Below are 12,876 nucleotides of genomic sequence, written 5' to 3'. Positions count from 1 at the left end.
TGTGAGGTAGCAGCTGCGATAGTTTTACACTCCAGTACATTGCGGTGAATGCTGGTAACAGTCTGTCTAGTGCCATTACAGAGAGTTCTTGCTGGCATGAGGTTTCTGAGAAGCATGATGACTGAACCAATTTTAATTTTGAGTTTATGTGGAGGCATGCCAGTGGGAGTAAGACTGCTAAGAAATTCTTCGGGGAATGAAGGACGTTCTCAGAAGTGAATGGTGATAGTAGCTGGAAGTATTTGGACATCTCCACAATTTCTGCCTCGCCACCATAAACTCTGGAAGTATTCATGTAGTCAGCGTATTGTTGAGCAGACTGTATGACAATGCTTCCGTGACTAAGAAAAACAGACAGCATGTCTGAAGTTATCGCAATGTTGGCAAACAAAGATTACAGCCATGTTGCGAAGTTCAAGAGCAACAGTTTAGTCAATGACATTTTTCCAGAAATATCCGACTGATAGTAAGAAACAGTTACCCGATGCAGGAATTTGTATAACCTTGAAAGAAGAGTTGTTTCCATGAAATACATGTGAAGCGGTGGCCATGTTAGGAAAATGAACAGTCAACGTGGCTCAGAGGTGCATGTGGACTGTAGCACAGACCAAAGTGACTCAGGATGTGTTTGGTGGTGGGAGTTGGGGGTGGGCACATGAGCAGGCAGTGTGCATGCCTCGAGAGCGACGGTGGACGCGGGAGGAGGGTTACAGTTGGTGGGCGGGGCTCTGTCGTGTGTATCCCATGACACGGGAGGAGGGTTAGAGTTGGCGGGCGGGGGCTCTGTCGTGTATACCCCATGCGCACTGTCTGCTCATGCCTCGAGAGTGAGGGTAGACGCAGGAGGAGGGTTACAGTTGGCGGGCGGATGTGTTTGGTGAGGAGTTGGGGGTGGGCACATGAGCAGGCAGTGTGCATGCCTCGAGAGCGACGGTGGACACGGGAGGAGGGTTACAGTTGGCGGGCGGGGCTCTGTCGTGCATGCGTACCCTATGGTCGGGCAACTTGGTCTTTATATATATATATATATATATATATATATATATATATATATATATATATATATATATATATATATATATATATATATATATATATATATATATATATGATGCTGAACAGGCAAATATATTTAATTTCAATATATGTACCATGTTGAACTTTATATATTCACAACCAATTTCTTACATACAGATTTGATTTATACTGAGAACTTGATTTTTTATATTCAGATATTCAATATAGACGCCTGCCACATACACAGGGTAAAATGAGCAGAGTTTTTGATAAACACTGCATACCTGTGTTTTTTTTTAGGAGACAATCTTCATAATTAGCAAAGCATTAATCATCTCTTATATCTATTTAAAACTATTTGCAAACATTGTTTCATTAATTGTATATATTTTAAGCTAGAATTTTAAAATTATACTTTTTGAAATCAAAGTTCCCTGTATATTTCAACAAATTGAATTCAAATAGACTTTTGCAAATTGTTGCAATTCTCTTATTTGAATGGAAAAAATATTTGTTTGAATGTGCACTTTTTATTTTGAAGAATTTTTATTTTCAAATTCATCAAAATTATTTAATTTCTTAAACAACATGTTTATGCTATTACCAAGATATGCGTAAAGCCAGTAATACCAAAAAGCTATCTTTGTGTTTGTTTTTAAACAAAAGTGAACAAATAAAATCGTGAAATACAGTAATAGACAAAGTAACTACTGAAAAGCAAAACTTCCAGGTAAGAAGAATCCAAATTTATGTTTTATTTATTTAGTGGTCTTCTACTAAATAGATTTAAACTGACCCCATCCTTGCAGGCTGGAATATTTGTTATAATATGCAATTTATACCTTGCCTAATGCATTTACAGAAGACTATGTCAATGTTACTCAGAGTATCTTGTTGGCATTATCTTGTTGCAAATGTCACTGCTTTTGAGTTTTATGATCACTGCATGTTGGCATTCTTGGATTTAACTTAAGTCTGTACAAATTAGAAATCAGACAGTTAATTTTGTGTCTACATGTTTTCAGTGGCAGGATACAACTGAAAATCAGCACCTCTTTTACTAAAATTCTCTTTGTTCTGAATTCTATGCACACAATTTCAAGTTTCCACATTTTTCCCAATTAATTTTAAGTGTGGATGTACATTAGAAATTAAACACCAAATATATATTCTGCATTGAAAAATGTATTTGTTCTACAAAAACGACTAGGACTCTAAATTGACCTGGCATGACTAAGTGCACCCAGTGACAGCTGTCTTGTTCATGGCTGGTTAACCGTTTGCAACATGTGCTGCCTGGAGAGGCACCGGTCCCAGCAGACCCAGAATCAGGATAGTGAGTTAATACTATGATTGATGGATATTATTAGACAATTAACAGAACATAACTATAAAATTTTCTAACTTTATTAGTATTTGAGATATTGCGAAAAATAACCATAAAAACTACATTTTGGACATAGGCCAGAGGTGCAGTTTAGAATAAAGTAAATGTACCAAGAGCAGAGTTAATGAATAGTCTTATACTTTCCTGTGATTTGGCCCTGAAGATTTGCTTACTTCTTAGTCTTCTTCATGTCCATTCATTTCACTACGACACATCACACACCTCTACTTGATTTCAAATTCTAATATGTGCTACAAATTTTAAAATAAAAATAAACTCCTTTGCAAGTCAGTGCATTTTAAAAATATTTCTCCTGTTTCTGTAGTACTGCACTTGATTATTGATAGATCACAACAGAATGTTTTTGTAGGACTCTTGGGTTACTTTATATATCTGTATGAATCGTGGTGAATTAATTTGAAAAATTTAGTGCACTTTTACTTCAGTATGACAGCTCTGTAAAGAGTCTACTTGCTTCTGCAAAAAAGTGGATTCTCAATTTATTATGTTTAAATATATATTTTAGCAAGAGAACTGGCTTTGAAGCAAATACATAGAGTTTTCTAAATTAAGGTCAGTGAAGAATGCTAAACAGAAAATTGCAGACAAGTGTAACATACAGTAAAAGTAAACATGTTCTACAATGGGCTGGTTTTGCCTAGAATTGGTCTGATGTTATCAAGAAGTGACCCTAGATTTTGGAAGTTTAAAACATGGATGGGTGAAAGCAGAATGCAGTCATACTGAATCAACACAGATTTTAAAAGCAAACAAAATTTTTTACCCATTAATCAATTAGAAAATGATGCATGAAGATCCAAAATGGAGATGCTTACTGTTTGCGCAGGCCTGCTGCCAACACCATGGCACTGTGCAGGTTGAATCTTTTAATAATAGCTGTGTTGCTTGTCTCCTTAACTGACTTAGTACAACCTGATGATGATGGCGCAGAAGAAACACCATAACCCTAGGAACAGAAAGAGATGGGGTTGGAAAAAATGTAATATTAGTATCAGTTAGTTTCAGCAAAAATTAAGTGTGTAAATTTAAAGTACCAGTAAAGGTATATATTAAGAAAGTAGACATTAAGCCCATTACAATAACGGGCACTAGAACAGTAGTGTATTCCCTTTGATATTTTTTTTATGCTCATTTTCCTTTTCTTCTATTGATCTATTTGCTCTTCTGAGTCTTTCTCTTTTAGCGTTTTTCTGACTCTCATTTTCTTTTTCTTCTTTTTTAGGTGGCATGTTGTTTGTAGTCACAGTAATATAGGCTTGTACGTCCATAATATTTTCTGTTACAATAATACTGGCTTGTATGTGGCTATAATATGCGTCACTGTATTGTGTGCCTTTAATTTTCTCTCGCAGTAATACTGGTTTGTATTTCCGTAAAATGTGTGTAATTTTCTCTGACAGTAATACTGGCTTTGATATCGTAATATGCGTTTAATTTTCTGTCACAACAGTGGGCAATCAGCAGATTCTCCCCAGCAACTGATGTGATGTGTGGTGTGCAGTTGATAATCATGCTTGTGGCGTCTCTCCAGCAAGTACTGTGCAGTTCGCCAGCCAAGTATTTTAATCCGTGCTGATTTGCAGCTGATTATTGTATGTATGTGTGGCGTCTCCCCAGCAATGGATTTTATGTGCGCGAAAATAAATCTACTTTTAAAAGTCATCGTATTGTAATATCATGAAAATTCGTATATTTAGGAAAACCCCTTCTACGACTGACACTGTACACTTTACCGGGCCAGGCTTCTTAATCGCAAATCTGACATCCTCAGAGTGAACACTTGCACAACAACAAACACTAATCCCACCCCATGGGGAATCTGGTCTCCGCGTCTCAGTACCCATTTGGATTTTTTGTGCCTTTTGTTTTAAGTCTTACCTCATTTACAGAAATCCGACTGGATTGGCCGCGCAATATTTTATAGGTCCCGCACTCTCTATCTTGTGTGATGTGTCAGGCGGCCTTTGAAGCATTGCACCGTGCCCCACGCATGCACACTTCACCAGAAGACACACAAACACAGACACTGGATGCACACAGGGGTTTTATTAAAGAGGATATCAATGTTGCAGAACACGCAGTCTCTTTTTAAAGGAGAATCAAACATTAAAATTCAGTTTACCTCATCCAGTGTTTGGTCATCCAGAGAAGTTAGGTCAATTAATGGATTTTTAACTCCCTGTCCAACCATAGTCTTCAGTCCTGTGAAACAGACATCAAATTTTATATTTAGGCTGTAATTTTACCTTAGTAATTCACCCCTGCATCCCTTTCAGTATCGACATATTTTTTTAAATGAATTTTAGCAATTATTACAATTATTGACGTACAAATCATCATTATTTTGCTCTGCTTTTCCTGGTAACAAGTTATAACAGCAGCAAGCAGATCTGGTCTAACCATCCATCCATTTTCCAACCTGCTGAATCCGAACACAGGGTCACGGGGGTCTGCTGGAGCCAATCCCAGCCAACACAGGGCACAAGGCAGGGAACCAATCCTGGGCAGGGTGCCAACCCACCACAGGACACACACAAACACACCCACACACCAAGCACACACTAGGGCCAATTTAGAATCGGTCTCCCTAAACATAATTTCTTCTGGGAAAAACTCAGACCCTCCCAATATCCCTCCAAGATGTCTCATGGATGCCCCTAAGCCATCTCCCCAGTATGCCTTACCTTGAACACCCAAGTGGGCAGTCTAACTGCAAGTTCAAAGCATCTTGATCAGCTCCTCTCTTTCTGGAGAAGCAGAATTTCTTCTCTAAGGTCCTTTGCATTGCTTATCCCTTCACCCTGTCATGTGCAGTGAGCCCAGACACACAGCACAGCACAACAACCTAATTTTTGGCCACTTGTGATCACAGTCTCATTCAGGGCTCAAGACCAGAGGTGAGGACAGGGATGTAGAGCTTTGTCAGCAGATGTAGATGGTTCCTCACCATCACATACTGGTAGGAAATTTGAAAAACTTCTGCTACTACACTGATTCATTAGTCAACCAAACAATAATCATCTCTACTCTTATTTGTGAATAAAACTCCAAAGACTCTGATTGCTTCAACTTAAGGTAAAAATTCACCTTTTACCTGCAAGGAACATGAATTTTTTTCCCCTAGAAGTGGACCATGACCTCATTATTTAGAAGTGCTAATTCTTATTCCAGCTACATCACACAATGATGCAAGTGGCCAAGAGGGCAACATCATCTGCAAGCAACAAAGATGCAGCCTTCTTTGAGGAGGGTATATCCAACAGTTTTAGGAATTGCTCAAATAGTTCACTCTATTTCTCAATGATATACCCAGATGAGCTTACCACAATTTTGTTGAGCACATCCTAAATGACATCCTGGGCTATTCTTTCTAAGCCAAATGGTTTGTCAGAACCACTTTTAAAGCTGTCCAAAAATAACTCTCTATATCCTCAACAAACTCTACCTACACATGGGCTACTGCAGCAGATGCCAACATTTTATTATGCTGGAATGTCCCAGGAAAAGCTATTTCCACCAGCAAGTCATGACTGCACCAACCATCTTCTCATGATAACTTTTACCCCATCTCTCATACAGAGTGAGAAGAATCTCTCTGGAATTTTCACTGGACAATTACTGAACTCCTTGGGGATTCTCTTAGGGAGGAGGAACTCCCCAAAATGACTGAAAACATTTGAATCCTGATCTCTGAACCTAAAAGCTATAAACCACTCTTGCTTGCAGTGCTGAAGCTGACAAACTATTCTCTTTAGAGCCTGAATGCTGAGATGAAGTGGCAAGACAGCCAGAAGGCAAAAAACAGCAGCACAGCACTGACAAGGATCATGCAAGCAAAGAGAAAGCGTGAAGAATCTTCCACTTGAACTCACACCAACAACAAAGCAACAACTACAAACAACATCGGGCATCATCCATAAAGCCTTGGTACCATAAACTATATGTGCCAAGATAAAGAAGAACTATAAATACCAGTAAACAACCAGCCTATATATTATATGTTTGTATGTCTCTAGTCTTCACTGTATATGTCAAAATATACACTTTTATCATACTTCCATAATCCATGTGTTTATCAATAAATTGTATTATTCTGTTCCTTAAAAATAAGTGTGCTTCATTAACCTTGATATAAGTTCTAAAAGCTGCTACTACAACAGGGAAAAGTAAGGTAAAGAAAGTAGGAGTCTTGCTGAATTATTTGATTAATTACCAGTATTGCCGAAAGTAAAACTAATAATTAACCCAATTAAAATTTATTTTTCAAATCACCCACATTATTATGGAGACCTCCTAGATGGGCATCTTGTTGATTAATATTAACAAAATATCTTTGACCTCTCCGGACTTGAAGAAGAAACTGTTCCTGGAGGTGGGAGTTGAACTCAACCTGAAATGACACATTAGCCGTTTGTTCCCACCACACAATCACTAGTTGTTTAGGTCTCTCGGGTCTGTCCTAGTGCAGGGATCGGCGAACTTTTTTAGCCGTTACACCCCCAAAAATGTATTTGGTTTTTTCGAACATTACCCCTGGGATTTGAAAGGGAAAAAATCAAAATCTGTTCAAAATTAAAATATTTTATTGCACCAATATAAATATTAAAGAATAAATAAAAAGAACTCTGTGCTAAAGTGAAAAAAAAAAATTAATAAGTAACAAAAGAAACAAGGGTAGTGAACAAAAAAAATGCAATTCATACACATTTTGAGAAATGATATTGTTTTCATTTCTGAAACAATGAGATCAAAATTGGGAGTTTTTGGAGGTAAGTGTGATTTGAATATCATTTTCCGCAATTCAGAGGATTTCTTTGCTTTGTTTTAATATTCATTAATGTGGAAAACCCTTGTTCACAAAGATAAGTTGTTGCGAAAGCAACAACCTTTTGACCGCTCTTTTACTACTTTCGCAGGTCAGGGGGCACTGAATTCAGTTTCACGGCCTCTTTCTGACCACACATGATCTCTGCCATTCTCAAAGCTGCTGGTTTAATTAATTCCTGACCAATTGTATGTGGTTTCTTGTTTCGAGCAATCAACCAGGCTACTTCAAAGCTAGCCTTTGCTGCTGAACGTTGATCGAATGTGCCTCTCAAGTTGCTGTCCAGTCTTTGTCTTTTGGCAGACTTTTCTAAATTTACAAAATATTCCCACAGCTTGGAAGATTGATGTGAATGTAAATTATCCAAGTGCTTCTTTAACTGACTCTTTTTGAAAAATTCCGCAATGAGTACTTTTCAAACATACAACACACTGTGGTTTCATTATTCCCTTGTCTTCTATTTCTGTGAACCCATAATTGAGGAACTCTTCATGGGATACTCTCTTCCTATTTGAAGCCATTTGAAAGGTAAAAATCATCCGTAGTTATTTGTTGAGCATACGTCGGTTAAATGAAGGCCTTTTCATTTATTAATAGTTTAACTTTTGTTAATAAAACATTATGTTACCTTGCTCGTCAAAATTTTAACCACAAATATTACATAGGTGTGCAAAACGACTAGGGTGAGAATGGCTGTACATATATCAGCAACACATGTATCAAATCAGTACTCGAAACACCTCGCTACGCTCCCGTACGCTGTTCATGCGGTTACAAAATCGGATGCCAGAATACGCAAATGTAGCATACGTGTACACAGGCGCCACGCTGTGAGGGATGACTGTACTAAGCTAGTTTCAGCGGTCGTGTAGAAGTTTAAATTATTAAAATAATGTTTTCATGTTTCATTTAATTTTATTTTTATAATTTTTATTTAGGTTAAATTAATCTCGGTTACCCCCGATATTTTGTTTTTACCCCATTTGGGGTAATTTACCCTGGTTCGCCACCACTGGTCTAGTGGGTGCTCCATCCATGCATCTTTGTGAGCTCATCAAGAGTGATCAGCTGACACCCTCAGCACCTCCCAAGTGGTCCCGAACATACTTCCTCAGACCAGATAAAAGGACAGATTGATCGTTGACTGCTGTCCCAAGGGACACTTATGAGCATCTATGTGTTTGAAAATGTTTTATTCATTGCCCATTTCTAATCAATCACTTTGACTTTGACAATACAAACACCTTGACAAGTAAGGTGATATTCTAGTTTAATTCCTCCAATACAAAATCTCAAAAACTTTTTGCAATAAAGTTCTGATGCTTGATCAGTGGACAGTAAAACAAACATAAAACATGCTGGAGAAAACTTATACTTCATCTACAAAATAAAAAGGTCAACAGTTTCTAATACGTTGTAGAAAATAATTTTACCTTTATCATCCAACTTGGCACACTCTGAAAACAGATCCTGAGCACCCATGCTGATTCGGTCTCTGTGAAAATAATGGGACTGAAAGAACCTGGTCCAGAACTCTTTTTCTGTCATGTTGTGAGGAACATTCTCTGCATATTTCTGTTTAACTACGAGAGAATCAAAAGCAGGAAAATGCAAAAATAATTCAAACATTTAATGCGCAAAATCAAATAAACAAAAAAAAAGAATGCAGAGCTTCTTTACAAAATACACTAAAACATAAATGAAAAACTGTATTTTACAGACTACATGCCCCAATTTAAAAATATTTTCTTTAAACATCTGGAGGTGATGGAAAAACAACACGCTATTTTCAGTATGTTACACAGAAAAAACAGGACATCAATTTTATTTCACTTCTACATGCATAATATTACTTGACACCATCACCTTCACTTCACATAAATATTTCTAAAGTCTTGAAAAACACTAAAGATAAAATTGCATTAAGCAAGGGATATGTTGAATTCAAATACGGCAAGTTATATCATCAATCAAAAACTTACTCAGATGATATAGAGAAAGCAGTAGTGCAGAGGTGTGCATCACACTGCTCGGATCATAGCACAAAGTGACTAAATGCTTATCAGCTGTACTGCCATTTTCCTATACAGTTCTCTTTCCCACAGATGTGTAATCAAGGTCTAAATTTAAATTGCGATTCTAGATGTTACAAGTGTAGGGAGATTTCAGTATTGGTTTTAAAAAGAATGATATGATTATCATGAACCACTTAACTCTGCACATATCAAATTTATTCACCGATATTTTCTCTTTGGTTTATGGAAAATAATTAAAAACAATACTGACAAAGACAAAAATCTAAAAATGACTACATAAATACTACACAAATTGGTCATTTATAACATGTTAATAAAAAATGTTTAAAGTGGTTACAAAAACAATTTTTTAAATCAGTTTTTTTAAATCAGATTTGTAATCTGCTGTTGCAGGGTTTAGATTTGTATCTGTCCATGCAGGAGTAGCTGGTTAATAGCACACACTGAAAAATAACATTTACCACAAGAGTAGAATTACTAACAATTTTTAAAGTCACAAAATGATTAAGCCTGCATTTACTAAATTTTTCCTTCCTTTTTACATTTGTATATACAGTTTATATTGTAATGTTTTCAAAGTCTCACGTATTTTGTGATTAGATGTTTGCTACTGCTTATGTCTGGAACTATCCAGAATTATACCTAAAAAATGCCTGTCAGCATTAATTGCAGATATGTCATCCATCTATGAGACTTCACCACAGTTTGCTGCCATAATACTCAAATATGATGTACGTTCTTTGATTTGTTTTTATAACATTTTAGTAGTTGTGTTAATGGATTCTCCACTGGCCTCCCAAATTCAATTCATGCCACACACGCATAACGTTAATTATTTTTTACCACTAAGGTAAGCTGCTTTAGCAGCCAACTGTTCCGCCATTGGTGAATTACATATCATTACAGCAGTCTAATTCTAACTGGGTAACATACTGTAAATATCTGGCAAATGTGTACATTTTGAGACACTAAAACTCATTTGACACAGAGAGGTGCTAATTTCATCTCCTCTGTAGACTAGTCAAAGAAACACAGTTCACCACTTAGTTTAAAATTGATCTTGACTTGTACATGGTGGAATTGCCTGAGAGTTTTTATTTTTGGCAACAACTGACTCCATATAAGGAAGCATGAAAGCATGTGTATGTGTGCCCTTGCACTTGGTGCTGCATTGAAAGGCTTATGGCTCAGTTACCCTGAACTGGATTAAGAGGTCGGAAAAATGGCTCAATTTATGGGATAGAGATCTGTAGCCATATCCATTATATTGAAAGGAAAACTCTTTACTTTTTAGAGCTATATATATTTTTTATTATCCAACAGTCCATCTCACTATGATTTTTGATTCCTGCATTAATCTGTGAGAAACTAAAAATGATTGCAACTCATCACTCAATGGTCACATCATTGCACTTTTTAAACATGCACAAATGCATGCTTTTATTTATGAACTCTATCCATAATAAGATAAAATGAGCAATACAGAAAGTTATTTATTTGATCTTGAAAGAGCAGCATTTAAATCTTGTGGAATCCAGTTCCTGCAACCCTTCCAATGAATTAAATCCCTAGTGATACCAAACAAACTGAATGACAAACAGTGCAGATGCTCTTATAATCAAATTTATGTCACTGTGGGCTGTATTTATGGTTAATGTCTGCCCCAAAATACGGTTTATTAAAAGTTTACATCATATACTTTAACCCGATTCAAAATAAATACATAAAACATGCTTGCTATTGAGTGACTCCGTTTCCATTTTAAAAAGCCATTGCTTTTAAAGCAATCCTAACATTCTGGAATACTGAAACAAAAATACTGTTATACACATTGGAATGCTGTCTATTAATGCAAACTTGCACATGTTACAGCCTTTTTTGGTCAGTTTCAATGATGTCATTTAAACACCTGAATGCCCTCTGCTGGCAAAAAAACAGATAAAATACATTAATTCATCTTCTAAACCTATCGTTGTAAGGACAAGGCACAAGGCAGGAACAACAAACTTCAATAAAGAATTTCTTAAAAATGCCAGTTACAGAGTTTGTATGATGTGAATGTCTAATATATTCAAATGGGCTTAACTGGAAATATATGCATTCAGCCATGAAGGCAAGTAAAAATAAACAATTTGAAGTTAATTTAACATTCCCAAATCTTAAACTGTACTTAAGAAAAATACTGTATCAAAGTGACAAACAGGTCACTTTTATTTCTGTCACTGCTGTTTCACTGTAATAAACAGAAGTCACTTACCTGCTGGGTAGGTCCTAAATATAGACTCTATTATGTCAGAGGTCAGATTGTATCTTAGGCCATTGCAACCATCTGTCTGTGGCCGAACATCAGCCTGTAATGAAGGAATATGGTGAGGAATGTTGTAATTTTTTTCATTCATAAATAGACCTAAATAGGATCATTACATGTCAAATTTGACAAAAACATACTTTTTAAAACAAATACGGGTTTCTGGCAGTTTTAATTACCAGTTCACACATGCCAGTCAGAACAGTCTCAATATGAACAAGTTAGGGATCAAAATAGTTGGCTTTAATATATATATATATATATATATATATATATATATAGCAGCTTACTGAAAGTGAAAGTTAAAACAGCATGTGTATTTCAAACTACTAATTTTAAAATGCTTCCATTACATCTGTTGTGTAATGTAAAACAGTTTTACATCCTTTCAAGGACTTTCTTTTACTTTGTACCCTGTGTTGCTGATTTAGGTCTGGTACTGTAATACTGATTAGAACATAAATAAAATAATGAGGGAAAAAAACTGTTCAGATTATTTTTTTCCCTCTAATAAATTTATTACAATTTTGATTTATAGACAGCAAGGAAAGCTATATTGCATCTAGGGCCTTGTGCCTAGAATCAAGAGGTATCCATGCATTTTAGGGACAATGCAGGGACTGGGGGAATCTTAATCCTCTACACACAACGCCAGAAACAGCAGTTATTACAGTAGGTGGAATGTTACCAGAGAGACACTTGCAAAGGTTTACACTAACAACAAGACGTCACAAACAACGTGTTTCTTTCCTAATTCACAGGTGGGAGATTACAGGGCATACAGATAAGCTCTCGGTCAGGGATAAATGGATCCCGACTTCACTATAAATGTCAGATAAAACAACAAATGTCAGGTTAGCCTGCAAGATCTGCAAGACAAATTTAAAGAGTTAGGTTCTTTTTTGGGGGAAGAAAAAAGTAAAGGGAGATCTACCCTCAGAGTTTGTGAAACATCGTACTTGTAGGCATGACTGAGGAGATAAAATATTTATGGAGACTGAACCTTTCACTTGAAAATCTGTAATATGTATTAATTCTCAAAAAGGGACTGCCCATTCTGGCATTTTTAAACTCCCTTTTTTTATAATCCATCTCTGCATATTGAAGGTAACCTGGTGTCCTTCTCACCCTAGTCCAGAGGATGCATTCTCCACACACAAAATTTTTAATTGAAGACAGGAAAGAGGTAGGTCTTCAATTCAAAAGCTCAACCTTGTTTGAAAGCACCCCCTATTCACATACTGCACTAATTTTCTAGAAGTGTTTATTTAACAATATTTTA

General features: G+C 36.3%; 1 protein-coding gene across 1 annotated transcript in view; it reads right to left on the bottom strand.

The window, feature by feature from the left end:
• gtf2h1 (general transcription factor IIH, polypeptide 1) overlaps positions 1-12,876 on the bottom strand; it is an 81,118-nt gene that overhangs the window by 46,020 nt on the left and 22,222 nt on the right. Inside the window, exons 5-8 of the mRNA XM_028794181.2 lie at positions 11,544-11,637; positions 8,684-8,833; positions 4,548-4,627; positions 3,241-3,371 (exon numbers count right to left, since the gene is read on the bottom strand). Coding sequence (XP_028650014.1) covers positions 3,241-3,371; positions 4,548-4,627; positions 8,684-8,833; positions 11,544-11,637 — 455 coding nt within the window. The remainder of the gene's footprint in view (positions 1-3,240; positions 3,372-4,547; positions 4,628-8,683; positions 8,834-11,543; positions 11,638-12,876) is intronic.

This window comes from Erpetoichthys calabaricus, chromosome 2 (genome assembly GCF_900747795.2).
Source record: "Erpetoichthys calabaricus chromosome 2, fErpCal1.3, whole genome shotgun sequence".
In the NCBI taxonomy this organism is placed as follows: Eukaryota; Metazoa; Chordata; class Cladistia; order Polypteriformes; family Polypteridae; genus Erpetoichthys; species Erpetoichthys calabaricus.
This window is presented reverse-complemented; position numbering and strand designations above follow the sequence as displayed.